A 16,542-nucleotide genomic window follows, 5' to 3' on the forward strand; every position below is an offset into this window, starting at 1 on the left:
ACTTCTCTCAAATTTAATCAACACAAATACAGTTTCTCTAGTAAAGTTTAACTAACAGGAAAGTTCTCTGCACTGTAACATCGCTGATATGTGGAAACACAGCTTTGCCTTTAAACCCAGACCCCATTTCAATATGCTGATCAGCAGGCATACACAGTGAAGACGGGCCTGTACATCGTGTATATGATACAGTAGATACTGAATGGTGAACCAGTGCTACAGGTTTATACATTCTGTTTCACATGTATACAAGAAATCCTTTTTATGTTGGTTTGTTTGTACCAATGCATACACTGCTGAAAGCCTGCAGCGCCACCATGCAAGCTAAGGCAAATGTACAAAACTGTGTTTTTATTGTCAAAACCCATCATCTCTTGCATCTGAACAATGTGGGGACTTATTTATATCCCACTTTCCTCTGTGATATAATGCAACAGTAGTTGAGGGTAATGTGAACTTTGGTTTCTATGCAGTTTTCAACACTACCCCAAAATACTGCAGTCTGCACTCTTGACTGTGTGCAAAGATTCAAGCAGAGAAAATCATATGAGGAATGTGAAGCTGGGTTTCTGAAGCTGGTGTGGTTTGACTGTACAGGCCTCGTTTTTTTGAAATTATATACTGAATCTCACCTGAACGAAAGAGAAACTGCACAATGAGCAATAAAGGATCAAGCATTTTAGATGACATTAGGAGAGCTCTCGTTACACACACACACACACACAGCAAAACCAAAAGAATGAACATCTACACGCCCACACTAGGTAAACACCATATATTCTTCATGATAGAAGCCTCTGAAGGAGTGACTCAGAATGCAAGATAAGCAACTCAATAAATTTAAAGTGGGACACTCCTTTCCTCCAATCCCTCTTTTTTAAGCTCCTCCTCTTGCACTGAGGTTACCCTGTCTACAGCACAGTGTGCAGATCTCTCTAGTATGCACAAGTTAGATATACCCTGACTGTGTACCACATACGAACACACAGCTTCTTGGGTGGCATTCAGTTTGTCAGCTGCCATCAACATTACTCAGCTGTACAGATTACAGGAAACACTGACTACAAATACTGAAAGGAGGGAGCAACACAGCATGGTTACAGCACAAAATAAGTGCTTTAGTATCATCGCAGTTTTTGTACATCACATTTAATGTAAAAAGTGTGGAAACTGTCACCAGTCTTTTCCTAAAGCTGTCTGACTCATCGATAGAACAAAACGAGTAAAGAACTTTTACTCTTTTAGCTAGTTAGCTAGTAGCCATTAGCCACAGCAATGTTGTGGATTACCTTGTTTTACCCTGCTTACCTTGTCTAGTGTTACTGGACTGTTTGGTTGTTGTTGGGGTTTTTTTTTTTTCACAAAATAAATAAATAAATAACTTATGTAGTGGCTGAGAGGTCGAGCATGGAACAGGATGCAACAGCCTCAGTCTCTCCACTTTTGATCACAAAGCAAGGTTTAGGTACATAGCTGTAACATAGCTGTCTGACTCAGACTGATTGCAATCACTCTCACACAGATTGGCAAAGGTTTGCAAATAATTTCTGTCTAATTGCAATCAGCAAACTACTGCAATCAGGCTGGGTCCCTGTACCTGCGAGCGCCTCTGGAAGAGGAGACTGAAACTAGTCGCGCTCTTTTTATTCTTTTATAAAAGTGAATTTGCTGACATTATGTTGACATTTTGTAGCAACTACGTCGCTCTTTGTGGAGGCATTTCTGTTTTAAGTCTGAAGGTTCTGGCTAGACTCTGAATGGAAGCAACTACATTTGTGTAGTTGTATTTTCTATACATGTAGATGGAAACAGAATTGTGATTTTTGTTCATTTTTAATGGTTAATTGCTGTATTATAACAAACAGAATCTATGTAATTGCCAAACTAGCCCCATCCAATATCAAACAAAAACCAGACGAATCATAGACTGACTGTCTTACTGCTGTTGTATTGTTGTCTCAATGCATTACAGTTGCTTTGAAGACTGCAGCTGACTGGGAGTGGTCATAGACCTGGTCTCTGTCTTTCAGAAGCAATAGCATTGTAACTTCACTGCATAAAGTCACAACATTTTTGTGGCCTTCAATTTGTGCTAACTGTGAGTAGGGCTGTTCGATATAACGATATATATCGGATGACGATAGAAAAACGTCTATCGTTTCATTTTACGCTATCGTTTGTTTCGTGGTGTCGCAAAATAAACTGTTTACAGCAATATTTTTTCATTATTTTGATGGTCACTGTAGTGGCTATATTAATTTCCTAAAGTTCTCTCTTTCTCTTATATTTAATATAACCACACTACGGACGGACAAGCGCCTGTTTTGATGCGTTGTCGTTAGCAACAACGACGGTAACACCATCGCGTGTCCGCTTGTTTATGTTCCACATAAACCTTTCACAATAAAGCTCAAGATCCTGTTGAGACTTTTCAAAATAAACTGAATCACGTGAAAGATGCAGAGTATTTACGGATGAGAAGCAAAAAAGAGCTGCCAGGTGCTAAAAAATAAACCTTAGACTCAAACGTTAGAACAGGCTTTTCCCCGCAGCACGCTGTGTAATAAATACTCACAAAGAAAACGGCGGCCGTTACAACCTATGTCTAAAAATGTATCGTTTCATGCATCAGTTAAAACACTCGACTCCAGGTACGTGACGCCCAGCTGGAAACACTTCACGCAAGTCGAGCTGCCTCAGAAAATGTTAAATTTTTGTGATTTATATCGTTATCGGACGATAGATGTCTTATATCGGGATATGAGATTTTGGTCATATCGCACAGCCCTAACTGTGAGAATGATTCACATTACATAAAATACCGCGGACATCAAAAAGAATGATTTCAGTGCTTTAATTACGCAGATGTTCACTGGTAGTGATTAAAACACACACTGTTAGAAAGACGGGATTCATGAGTTTTACATGATTGCCGCTAGCTACCATGACAACAGACATGCTCGCATAAGTGTGGGACGATCTTCTCCATCCAAATCAAATAATCCTGATCTTAATGCTGTAGTCTGTTTGTGCCTCCACTCAAATACACCTGACCAGTCTCACAACAGCACTGCTGTTAGAGGAAACTAACAGCCAAAGCAGATTAAATGGTATCTGCTTCTAAACAGAGATTTGGAATTAACAGAATCTCTCTTAAAAGTCAGAGACAGAGCGTACCCAAGTGTAGCCTCGATCCAGAGAAATACCATCATCTTAAAACAGCATCAATATCAACAGTGCCATCTTCAACTTCTCCACTTAGCACACAACATGATACAGCACTGCAGCCACAGACAGGCACACAGCCTCCTCTCACGAGCAGCTGGACACATGAACAGAAGCTGATGTTCATAATACTGAACACACCTCACGAGGAAGTGAGAACAGGCCCAGAGATATCGATCACTTTAATCATCGAGTATTGGATCAGATAAAAAAAAAAAGAAAAAAGGACTCCACCTTCCGGTGCCCGATCACTTCAATTCATCACACACGTCCTTACATCGACAGCAGTGATGGGATACAACAGAAATACTTTCATGTTTGCGAAATGTTTCGACAACCCATTTATAAAGACAAGAATAAAGGAGCTGATTTAACCCTTCTACTACATGTTGTGGATTTTACCAAGAGCTCACCAACCAAGAACGGATCCTTTGACTCCACAGAGCAGATTATTTACTGCCCCGTGGCTGTAAATAATCTGATTATTTACTCATTATTTATTGACAACTTTCACTCTTTTAGGAAACATGGAAGCCTTTAAATCATTTTTGCACTATAAAAATTCCATAAAAAATCTAGCCACAGACTTTGTGGATATAGTATTGTACACAGACACACCGCCTCTGACCACAGTCCTCTCAGTAACCAGCGAGCTGCCAACAAACAGAGCTGTTTATATTCCAGCTGTTGCTATAGAAACATCAAGGTAACCAAGACTTCACACGCTCGTCACGTCTCTGCGTCATGTCAGTGCTAGTTCAAAAATGTGCTTTTTTTTTTTCGATAAAGGGTAGAGAAGCACACTGCTGAGCCACTGCTGAAAAACAAAACTCTGTACCTGAATCCTGTTTCTCTGTTCTGGTGCCGAATGTGTTTTGTGTGAGTGTTTAACGCAGAAAGGAGAGCTGCCAAGATTAGACCCTGGACTACCCAGACACACAGGAACAAGAGCCTGCAAGGACTTCCTGGTCTCGCTATACCAAGGGTGTCAAACATAAGGTCCAAGATTCCGAATCAGCCCAGAAAAGACTGCAATCAGGCCCACTGGATGTCTTCAGAAAGGGGCATAAATTTCACACTTTTAACTGTATTTTCACACATTTTGCAGTCTGTCCCACTGAGAGAAATCTCCACTACAGCTATTGATGCTATACGAAAATAATTAAATGAAAGGACTAGTAAATAGACTGGTTCTTATATAGCGCTTTTCTACTCTGAGCACGTGCTCTACACAACCTGCCTCATTCACCCAGTCGCACAAGCACTTTTCCTGTGCTCTTCTATATAAGATATGTTATATAATCTGATGGTGGAGCAGAGACACACCTTGGGGTTAGTATCTTAGCCAAGGATACTTGGCATGCACTGGAGCAGACGGGGACCAAACCACCAACCTTCTGATTAGTAGGTGACCTGCTCTACTGCCGCAGCTACAGCCACGCCTGGTACCGACTCCTGACAGCAGCAATGATTAGACAACTCGTCACACGCACTCTTACTCAGATATTAAATGTGCAGTTAAATGTTTTTAGTTCATTGGGAATTTACTTTCCCAATGAAAGTCCAGCCCACTTAAAATCAAAGAGAGCTGTATGTGGCCGAAGATGTAAAATGAGTTTGAGAATAAGTTGGGTTTGGTGTGAGGGAAATAAAGAAATGAGCCATGCTCAGCAATGACAAGCAAGGTTTTAGTCTTCCACATATCCTGTCACGTAGGATTTGGCTTTTCAGTTTCATATGATGGCAAAGATATTACTTTGTAACAAATCCGTGAGTAACCATGTTGGTAGTGAACGCTGTTAAACTTAAAGAACGGTATGTTATGCAGGAAAGTGAAGGTGGGTGTGGAACGTTCCTCCAGGAAAGTAGGACAATCACAGGCAGGAAAATCAAACCTCAAGAGTGGATTTCTCTCAGCAGGAGTCACCTGAGCTATTTCATACATTTTATTATAAGAATATTTAAGCCACACAAAATCAAAACATCAGCAGCCAATCGATGCAATTCCAAGATCAAGAGCAATAAAGCTTTATTTCAAACTTTTTTTAAGAACTGGAGGGAAAATAGTTCCCAGAGATTTTCTGGACAGGTAGGGACACAGTCTAGCACATACACTATGTATGTATGTCAATAAATATATGTTGGCCCACCGTTTGCAGCTATAACAACTTCAACTCTTCTGGGAAGGCTTTCCACGAGGTTTAGGAGTGTTTATGGAAATTTCTGACCATTTTTCCAGAAGTGAGTTCAGGCACTGATCCCGAGAATTCCTGGTTCATCTCAGAGATGTTATATTGGATTGCACCAAAACTTCTGATAAACAGCGCCACACCATAATCCACCATCCAACAAACTTCACATTTGGCACAGTGCAGTCAGACGGGTAACCTTCTTTTGGCAACTGCCAAACCCAGACTCATCTGATGGACTGACAGAAGAAGTGTGATTGGCCACTGCAGAGAACACATCTCTACTGCTCTCGAGTCCAGTCATGACATGCTTTGTAACACTGTGGATGCAGCTGTTGATAGGGCTGTGCGATATGACCAAAATCTCATATCCCGATATTAAGACATCTATCGTCCGATAACGATATAAATCACAAAAATGTAACATTTTCTGTAAATTCTGTGAATGTCGGGCAGCTCGACTTGCGTGAAGTGTTTCCAGCTGGGCGTCGCGTACCTGGAGTCCAGTGTTTTAACTGATGCATGAAACGATACATTTTTAGACATAGGTTGTAACGGCCGCCGTTTTCTTTGTGAGTATTTATCACACAGCGTGCTGCGGGGAAAAGCCTGTTCTAACGTTTGAGTCTAAGGTTTATTTTTTAGCACCTGGCGGCTCTTTTTTGCTTCTCATCCGTAAATACTCTGCATCTTTCACGTGATTCAGTTTATTTTGAAAAGTCTCAACAGGATCTTGAGCTTTATTGTGAAAGGTTTATGTGGAAAATAAACAAGCGGACATGCGGTGGTTTTACCGTCGTTGTTGCTAACGACAACGCATCAAAACAAGCACTTCTCCGTCTGTAGTGTGGTTATATTAAATATAAGAGAAAGAGAGAACTTTAGGAAATTAATATAGCCACTACAGTGACCATCAAAATAATGAAAAAAATATTGCTGTAAACAGTTTATTTTGCGACACCACGAAACAAACGATAGCGTAAAATGAAACGATAGACGTTTTTCTATGGTCATCCGATATATATCGTTATATCGAACAGCCCTAGCTGTTGAGCTATGGAAAGCCACTCCATGAAGCACCGTTCTGAAGGCCACATAAAGATTTCAGGTCTGCAGTGACTGATGCTTGGCAACTCTGCACACGCTGTGTCTCCACATCAGCTGACCCCACTTTGTGACTGAGTTGCTGTCATTGCCCAGTTACTTCCACTTACAATACCACCAACTGTGGAATATTTAGCAATAAGGTAACTTCACAGCTGTACTTGGTGCACAGGTGGCAACCATCATGTTTGTAGAAGCAGTCTGCATGGTTAGGTGCTTGATTTTATACACCTGTCACGATAAAGGTGACGAAACAGCTGAATTTGACGATTTGGAAGGGTGAGTGAATCCTTCTTAATGCAGCGTGTTTCTCAGCACACCATCTTACATTATTAAATTAATGCATTTTAATGTGTCTTTTCTGTAATTCTCTGCAAACTATTTATAAAAATAATTAACTGAGTAATATACTCAGCCAATTCTACAGATTCACTGCTACTTCACCCTGTCAGACTGCAGCAGGCCACAGTAGTCCTTGTTCCGCTCTACCACTACACTGAGCTCAGCGCAGTCGCACCAGTCATTTCTTCACTTGGTGCAGGTTCTGGTTGGTGATGCGCAAAACAAAAACTCAATGAAAAAGCAGCTACCGTAACTCCTGCAACAGCAAACCTGCCAGTGAATCTGGCCTCGATCCCCATAGTTATCAACTTTGATACATTACCCAGTAAAAGTAATGTTCTTTTCCTCTATCGATAGTCACTGTAAAGTGGGTGAATTTACTTATGACTTGTGCATTTGGGTGCTGGAGTGCGGCCACTTTGCTCTGACACGGCTCCTGACTTGGGAAGCTTTAGCCAACCGTTCTGTTTGAGGCTTGAACTGGACCTTTCCACTGTGTTTGCGCCTTCTTCAGTATTTTAATGACATTTTAAAATAGCTTGCTGTATGATACACAGCCTTAGTCTTCGTGAATGAAAGTCTAGTGTTAGCACCAATTAGCATATGTGTTTGTGTTTCACAGCTTGCTAACAACTTAATACTCCACCACATCATCCAAATATGGTCCCTTCTGGTTTTAGAAAACTAACATGCTAACCAAGACATTACTATTATTTACACTTAAACTATAGTTACTGTGCAGTCCTTTACTCTGTTTAGCCAAAGACCTGTGCAAACTAACACCAGAGCAGAACCTGGCATAAAACTAACTGAGGACAAATCTGAAGTTTGAAAAAAGTATCAAATGTCCTCCTGTCATCGAGCTTCAAATGGCCTAATTAGATTACTATGGGTCATGTGACTGTGCTGATTTATGTTTCTGAGAAAAACGGGACTAATATTTCTTTTAAACTGAATCATTCAGGATCAAAGAGATTCCTTTAGATTTTCAGCTGTGCCCCATCGTTCCCAGACAGGCTGGACTCATTGTTTTGTATTTCATACTCTTGGCATGCTGCTGGTACAGACTTTACGTAGAGGTTTCATCTTTACTGATGCCATGTTACTCCTAATACAACAAGTGTCTGACCTCTGTGAGTACCAGATCACTTTAGTACAAGAACAGGAGTGTCATATATTTTTATATTAAAAACAAAATAAGTCTATTAGGAAACATTTAGATAGTTACTATGGTAGCAAGAACACGTTTACATTTTTCGTGATCTTAAACGTATCCTGTGCATAAGGATAAGAAAAAAAACTACAAATACACACAGAAAACATGTTAAATGTCATCATGCCAAAAGTAGCATCTGTCCATTTCTTTATATTCCCTCTGATTTCCTCTTAGTTTCATTTCAGCACACCCCCACCCCTTCCTCTCTCTGCATGCAGCTGAGAAAATAATGCTTTCAGATGGGTCTTGACTCTGGGCGACAGGTCAGTTTCCCTGGCTTCCTGACATCGTACACCACCAAAAACCAGATGGACGGAGGTGGAAGGAAAGAACAGAGAAACACAGAGCCGTGTTTTAAAAAAAGAAGAAAAATAACACAGGAGACACACACAATGAAGAGAGGAGGAGTGGGAGACCCAGAGATATCCAAGATTTCAGCTCCCACCATCTGGTTTGAGCCTTAGGAATAAGAACTTGATTACATGACTTTTCCACTAAAAACACAGTCAGTGGCTGTTTCTGGGTCCAAACTCCTCTTAAGTTCCCAAACTCAAACACTGCTGAGTCAAAAACTGTCCAAATGAACAGTGTGGCTGCTCTACCAGGTGTGACAATAAAGCTGAACATACAAGCATCCATGAAAAACAGGATTTAAGAAGTTTAACAGCGTTACAAGTTAGCACAGAGTTAGATCGCTAGTTTCTATCTAAAGATGATGGACCATTTTCTGACTGAGGGACTTCTGAAAAACTAAAACATGCAGCTCTGCTATCACTGGATATAAATAAAGACAAAACTACACAGCGGCCTGATTTGTAGGGTTACTGACGTTGGCTAGCTGGCATATAATGGTGCGCCACATGGTGGTTAGCTAGAGAGCTATGGTTAGGATAATATACACACATTAGCACAGTGAAGCTGGCGCATGAATATTAACTTTGTTCCCCTCAATAAAAGTGAATGTGAGGGTCCCAGACGGGCAGAGACAGGCGAGTTTATACAACAAAAACTTTTCTTTTTTTTAAATCTTGTGTCTTTTAATCACTGCTTCCTTTTTTATATTATCGTTATCTTGGCTGTTCAGCTCTGAAGCAGGTAACTCAAACACCTTTGTCGCTAAACTTAAAAGGACACGGCAACTAAGAAACAAGCTGGACACACAGAGACTCGAAGAAAGGCACACAAATATTTGGCACATTAACTTGTAGACTTGCGAGGGTGCTGCCTAAAATTAGAAACAGGTTGAAAATCAGCCTTTGATTTATTTTTCTACTGCGCCACAATCACACGAGTGAAATAGCTGCTGAAATGGAGATACACTGAAGTGAAAAGGAAACACGTAACAATGAGGTGCTGCTGCTCTTTCATGATGCTGAGTTCATAACCTTAAAATAGAACAATGTTAACTCTTGGACTTTATCCCGATGTTACACTTCCAGGGTTTCCCTATGCACTACAGAAACCTTTAGTTATACCTACATGTTCTTTTTGCAGAGGGACAGAAGTCCTTGATCTCAAATTGAAGACTTGCTTTCCTTTTATGGTGGTGACCATGAGGACACTGCTTACAGGGGGGATGTTTTCCTGCATTAGCCTAATGGCATATAGGTCGCTTGCACAGTTTAATGAGCTAAACCAACCAAAGCTCTAGCATGGGGTTTTGCCTTAATCAAACTTGGCCACTTCATCTGTGCTGTTGCCTTATTTCACAGTATTCTATCCATGTGTGCTGTTCTTTATGGCGTTAGCATATGGATAACATTAACTCTACATGAAAACGAGTTAGAGCCAAATAAAAGCATAAGGAAAAAGACAGATAGGAAAATAGATGTGAAAAGTAAGCAATGTCCATAAAAATGGATATTCAGTGGAAATATCAATTAAACAACACTGTGCTGCAGTCAGTGTGAGGGACATCACAATACCAAACATGTAATAGTCAGTACCAGTACCATACTTTCCCATACTGTTTAAGCTCTTTTACTAAAAAGTCATTCTGAATCACTCACATGGTGGTGCTGACTGTCGAGGAGCCGGTAGTATTAAACGCTATAACATTAGTTACATTATGTTACCTTTAGCATTTCTACAACAGTAGCAACCTCAAACATTTTAAGCTGTAGCACAAAGTTGATTCCAAAATGGTAACATGCATCTGAGGATACCAACACAAAGTCCTGCTATACACATTTCTGACTGCCTGTTATCAATGAGTCGAGGCAGAGCTGCTGTGGCAGCTGATTGACACAAGGAGCATATTTAAAAAAAATTTCCCCTCCTACCACTCGTGTTGTCCTCCACTTTAGATATGCTGAATTTTCCACCAACAGCTCTTTGGAATCATCTTGTGGGTGCAAAAACACAATTTTATGCCTGTTAAACTGTTACCGCTGGCGTTTCTTTAGTAAATTAAAGTAAAAATGGGGTCTTTTTCCAACTGGCTACTAGTAACAAAGTGTCTAAGTATAGAACTTTTTTAACAACAAGTTGTCTGTTATGTGTAGACACAACCTTGATTTATTTCAGCTATAATAAAACACACCGGCTATGGGAATGTGGAGAGATGCAAAAAGACAGATAACAATCTCTTTGTGGCGATGCATAAGCACATAGCAGACTGTAATAAATGTGTGACTAAACAAAATGACACTGAATTTCAAACCAGCAACTGGATAAGAGCATGTGTAATGGACCACATGCTGATTTAAAGGCTTTTTCTCAGCTGGATTGGATATGTTATTGTCCAATTCGTACAGGCGAATGTGGTTTGTATACTACACTTGGCTGTACAATTTACTTTTTTCCTTAAATATTATAATCATAATTTCAAATGAATCTAAAATTAGAAGGAATGTGTGTGCACGTAATTATTGGTCTAAGACAATAACACACCTTCTTTCTGTACTTTCAGCACCGTCATAACTGCCCAAGTGTAGCACCATCAGCCCATGACAAAGACTGTGTTCATTGTACAGTAACAGGCTGTACTAGTTAAAAATGAGAAGCATTTATTCTTTCCCCAGAGGGCTTTTGGTGTTCCTATCCGCCATTACCCTGTGGACGTATGCAGACACAGGGAGGAGGAGAGAGACGGGAAAAAAGGTATTATGTCGACTCCCAAAATTACTGTTTTCCTTACCAAATAAACATGTCTCTCATGTCCCCAACACATTAAACACCTGCTTTATTCATAGGTAATTTCAATGGCATAACACTGGATATTTAATTAATATCCAGTCATATGCAATTGGATATTTAATAACTATCCAGTAACCAAATACGTTCACCCACTCATAGGAACGCACTTCTTCATGCGTCTTGACAACATTATGGATAACAGGTTGAACCGGGCATTGCTGGTTAATAATATCTCCAGGCTGACAGCTGTACCTGACACTCCTTCACAGTGGAACATGTAAAGGCTTGTAAAGTTCCACTTCACAATAGTCACATTTTCTTAGGACTGACTCACCAGCACCACGGATCGCTATGATTCTCAAACATGTTAGCATTAGCTTCAGACAAGACTACATACCTTGCGTCCCCACAACTCTATATTTTATAAACAGAACAACTTTGTAGCTCTTTATGGACATAAGCGATGTTGTTTTAGAGCCAATGTACAAGTTTAAATGACTCGAGCCTTAACTTAGCTTAAGCACGACAACGGGATAGCCAAGCAGGCCAGGCAAACAGCGGCTGCTCATAAAACGAGGAAAGAGTTCTCCTTGAGCTGTCTCTGTACTTACACAACGCTTCTCGAAATGATCCAGGACACCATGTCTTCTGTATCTGTAGGTCTGTTTCAGCAGTAGAACAGATTCAATAATAATAACGTTAAACACCGATCCCGTACCGCCGTGAACTTTTCAGCCCAAACTTCGGTAAGCGAATCCAGAAACAGCTAGCTAATCTCGTCGTACATCAGCTAGCCAACACACCAGGAACACCTCACTGCAGTGTCCTTTGAGTCATAGCTAAACGACGAAGCGCGTATCCTAAATATTCCTGCTGTAGTCGCTCACTCCCATCAGATTTCTTCCTTTCCTCTCTGCTTCGCTGCTCAGTTCCTGGCACAAGAAAGGTGCTCAATAGCTGACGTCATTAGGGAAATAACCCCCCCCCCCCGCATATGCTATTGGCCAGCGCAGTCTGTTTACGACGAACCTGAAATTGTAATTGGCTGGCCACGTTTGGCTAGCCAATCACATCCATTTGGTTAAGCCAGTGGAATTTTAAACTCAGTTACTGTGCTCCGATTGGTCTGCTGTCGATTCGTGGCGAGCTCTAGCCAACCACGAGGGAAATATTTTTCATAGCATGAAAATGGCAGGTGAGCGCCCTTTGACCTCCACATTACATTCAGTCTTCATGTCTATAGCTTTTATTATACAAAATACATTTTGAAGAACCTAAAAGTGAAAGCACGATTTTTTTTAAATAAAAAATGCCTTTAATTGCACAAACGTTGGAAAGCAAAGGGTTAGGTGGTAACTGTACATAGGGGTAAGTAATATTGAAACATTTCATGAAGTCCAAATGTTTCATAAAACTTTTTCGTTTTATGCAAAAAAGTGTTTTGTCATGTAATGGTCAATAAGCACTAGTGACCTGACTCCATAGGCAGTCATGCATGCCATGCCATAACAAATCATCAGCTGTTCTTTTCTTTCTTCAGCCTTTTTGGTTCATCTGGTACCAAATTCATTTTGGTCTCATCTGTCCAAAAATATTTTACAGAACTGTGCAAGCTCTGTTTTATGGCAAAGTCTAGTCTGCCCTTCCTATTCTTGAGTTTAACCAGCGGTTTGCCCTTTGTTGTGAACCGAAATCCTCTGCGTTTACATTCATGACGACTTCTGAAGTCATTTTCTTAACCAAAGACAGAATTCCACACATTAGCAGTTTTTCATCATCTTTGTGGTTACATTCATTGTTGATTTGGCCTTTACTATCTCTCTGATAGCTTTTTTTTTAGTGATGACCTTCTTCACTTGCACTGACATCTATTTGGACCTCATATTGAGAGTTCCAGTAAACAGCTGCCAAATGCAAGTTCAACATTTGAATCAACCCCAGATTTTTTTAATCTGCTTAACTGGCCGTGGAATAACAGAGAACAGCCATCCTCGACCACGAAACTGTTTTTCGGTCAAATGTCCAATTACTTTCGATCACCTGAAAATGGGGACTATGCATAAAAACACTTTTGCCATCCCCTTGAATTAAAGCTAAAAATCTTCAATTCTTGATTGTTTGATTTAAACTCTACTGTGGTAGTGTACAGAGGCAATATAACAAAAATTGCATCATCGTGCAATTACTCACGGACCTAACCGTAATCAGCAGCTTTCAGCATGGCGCTTCTTTGTGTGTGTCTGCTTTGCGTTTAGGTAATAATAATCTAAGTAATAAAAGTATCTGAGCTTGTACAATTGCAGCTATGAGGTTGTGCCTTTATGTATCAGGATATTTGTAAGCCCATGCAGACATGTTAGTGTATTGTGCAGGTATGTGCAGGCATGTGGGTAAGACTGGGGGGGGGGTCTGGTTTTATAGCTACTTGTTATTCATGAAGACGGCTGCTACAGTGTGTAGCTCAGCGAGGGAGATTTCCAGAGGAGCCTGTCTGGTCACACAATCCGTCTGGGAAAGCATCAGAGGATCCGGGCTGAGCAGAAAACACCTCCTTACCATTCAGCTGCTCACTGGTCTAATGTCATAGAGAGCAACAACATTAATTAGAAACATACACATTTGCAGACAAACCAAACAGAACAAATACACTGCATTCTGAAGATCAGAGTCTGGTTAAAGGCAGTTCCCATTACGCAAGGTGTTTGGGTCTTTCTTTGTGAGTACACTACAGTGTCGGTGGCTGTATTTTTACCTCTGCATCCTGGTAATTATTGTCCTTTTTTTCGAGACACCAGGCAACTTTAAAATGAAATTAAAGCTAGGCCGGGGATGCAACAATCTCTCTTTGTCCCATTCATTCGACTGAAAGAAGTAAAAATAGAATCTGTACATAGACATACATAATACATATTGTTTAGTGTGTGTGTTTTTGTTCAGAGGGTGAAACCTGTAAAAATGAGACAAAGTCAGGAAATATTAGCAGAGCTTTGCTGCTCAGATCAAAGTGTAAATTTCCCTTTTTTATTACAATAGTGACTGCCAGCTGTAAGTGTTTATTCATCACATTTTCTCACACTTAATACTAATCTGGCCTGAACACATCCTCAACCCAGCCATTGTGGCCCCCAATATACAGGAGATTGCATCAATCTCATTGATAATAATTAGAAATTATACTTTAATTGCGTTTAATGCTTTAATGGCTGTAGGGTAGAAACTTTTTTTTGTCTGTTTGCCCTTGATTTTATTGTCCTGTATTGTCTGCCTGATGGCAGCAATTTAAAAGATTTTGATGTGATGGGTCACACAAAATTTGGGGGCTTTCCTGAAACAGTGGGTGTTGTGACGTTTCTCCAGAGAGGGCAAACGGCAGCTGACTTTTCTCTGGGCAACTCTGATAACCTGCTGAAGTGCTTTGTGCCACTGTGCAGCTGGAAAACCACACACAGAGACAATAAGCCAGTAATCTTTCTATTGAGCAGCGATATGAGGATACCAGCAGTTTGAGGCGGATGTTGTTGGGGTTTTTTGTTTTGTTATCACACTCAGGAAATGAAGTCTTTGCTGGGCCTTATTCACCACCTCAGCTGTGTTAACACCACCGGTCAGGTCTGCAGTGATGTGGACTCCCAAAAACCAGGAAACTGAAACCTTCTCCATACACTTCCTGTTAATGAGTAATGGCTGAGTAACCTTTCCTTCTTCCTGAAGTCCACGATGAACTCCAATGTCTTTGGTGTATTAAGAAGCAAGTTATTGTCTCTGCATGACACCATCACTCATTCCAAGTCAATCCTGTAGGTGCACTGATCTTCCCCAAAGATGAGCCACATCACCGTGGACATTTTTTATTAATATGTTTAATACAATCTTCAAGAAGTAAGAGAATATCTGAGGAATGGAGAAAAAATGTGCTGGTACCGATTTTCAGGAACAAGAGTAATCTATAGAACAGTAGTAACTACAGAGAGATAGAATTAATGAGTCATGCAGCTATGGGAAAAAGCTGAAGCTAGGATAAAAAGAGTGGTAATGATTAGTGAGCATGAAGCTGTACTTGCCCAGAAAGGGCACTACCAATGCAATTTAGAGAAGGTCAGATGTAGTTGATCTGTGTCTTTGTGGATCTAGAGAAGCCGTATCATAGGGTGCCAAGAGAAGACCTGTGGTACTGGATGAAGAAGTCAAAAGTTGCAGAGAAGTATGCGAGGGTGGTGGAGGGCATCTATAAGGACAGCGAGACAGTGGTGAGCTGTAGGGTGGAAGTAACAGATGGGTTCAAGATGCAGCTGGGATTATATCACAGATGTTCTGAGAGCCCCTCATTATTTGTGATAGTGTTGGACAAGTTGGCAGATGAGGTCAGGCATGGACCACAGTGTCCCGGGATGACATTGTGATCTGTAGGGAGAGTAGGGAGCAGATGGAACAGAGCCTAGAGAGGTGAAGCTATCCACTGAAGAGAAGAGGAATGACAGAATATTGAGAAGCTGCAATGAGTCAAGTGTTTGAAAGTAGATAAATTAAAATACCTGGAGATTATTATCCAAAACAACAGACAGTGCACAAAATATGTGTAGAAGAGAGCAAGCAGTGCGGACTGAGTGTCAGGAGCGATTTGTGACAGAAAGACAGCAGAAAGAGTGAAAGGAAAAGTTTATATGATGGTATGGAGATCTGCTATGATGTATGGTTTGGAGATGGTAGTGCTGACGAAAAACCAGAAGCAGAGCAGCACCAGGCTGGTCAGGATTGGAAATTAGTATATCAGAGGGACAGCTAGGTTTTAGCAGTTTGGGAGACAAAGTCAGAAAGGCAGGGTTGAAATGATTCGGGTGTGTGCAGAGGAGGGATAGTGAGAGGCTTGGTGTGACAGAGGATGAGAGGGATAGGGTTAGATGGAGGGAGATGATCCTCTATGGCAATCCCTAAAGAGAGCCGCTGAAAGACAAAGAAGAAGAGGACTAAACACATCCCTACTCAACTGTACACTGAGTGTGATTGGTCACATCTGACCAACTCATCTACGGGTAGAAATCTAGAAAGCCGTTACTACCAAAGCGTTGAAGTATTTCTTTAAACAGCATGAATATGCAGTGAATTCTTCTGCTAATTTAAGGAACTGGGATGTCTTTAGCAGAGCCATCCAGCTCCCCAGCCGGTCTTGTATTATGTGAAAACACAATATAAATGTGTACAATATAAGTGCAATGCAGTACAGAATAGAATCCAATAATGTTCATCCCACAGTGTCATTTCTTCATAGTTATCACAATACTCTTGCTTTCAAATTGTTCTTACTCGTCTGCTAATACCTACTGCTGCTCT

General features: G+C 40.7%; 1 protein-coding gene across 1 annotated transcript in view; it reads right to left on the reverse strand.

Annotated features, from left to right (window-relative positions):
* The window catches only part of reep3b (receptor accessory protein 3b), a 36,719-nt gene extending 24,538 nt beyond the window's left edge, over nucleotides 1-12,181 (reverse strand). Inside the window, exon 1 of the mRNA XM_005471229.2 lies at nucleotides 11,826-12,181. Coding sequence (XP_005471286.1) covers nucleotides 11,826-11,857 — 32 coding nt within the window. The 5' untranslated portion in view covers nucleotides 11,858-12,181. The remainder of the gene's footprint in view (nucleotides 1-11,825) is intronic.
* Between the last annotated feature and the right edge of the window lie 4,361 nt (nucleotides 12,182-16,542).

The sequence above is a fragment of the Oreochromis niloticus genome, linkage group LG8, assembly GCF_001858045.2.
Source record: "Oreochromis niloticus isolate F11D_XX linkage group LG8, O_niloticus_UMD_NMBU, whole genome shotgun sequence".
NCBI lineage: Eukaryota > Metazoa > Chordata > Actinopteri > Cichliformes > Cichlidae > Oreochromis > Oreochromis niloticus.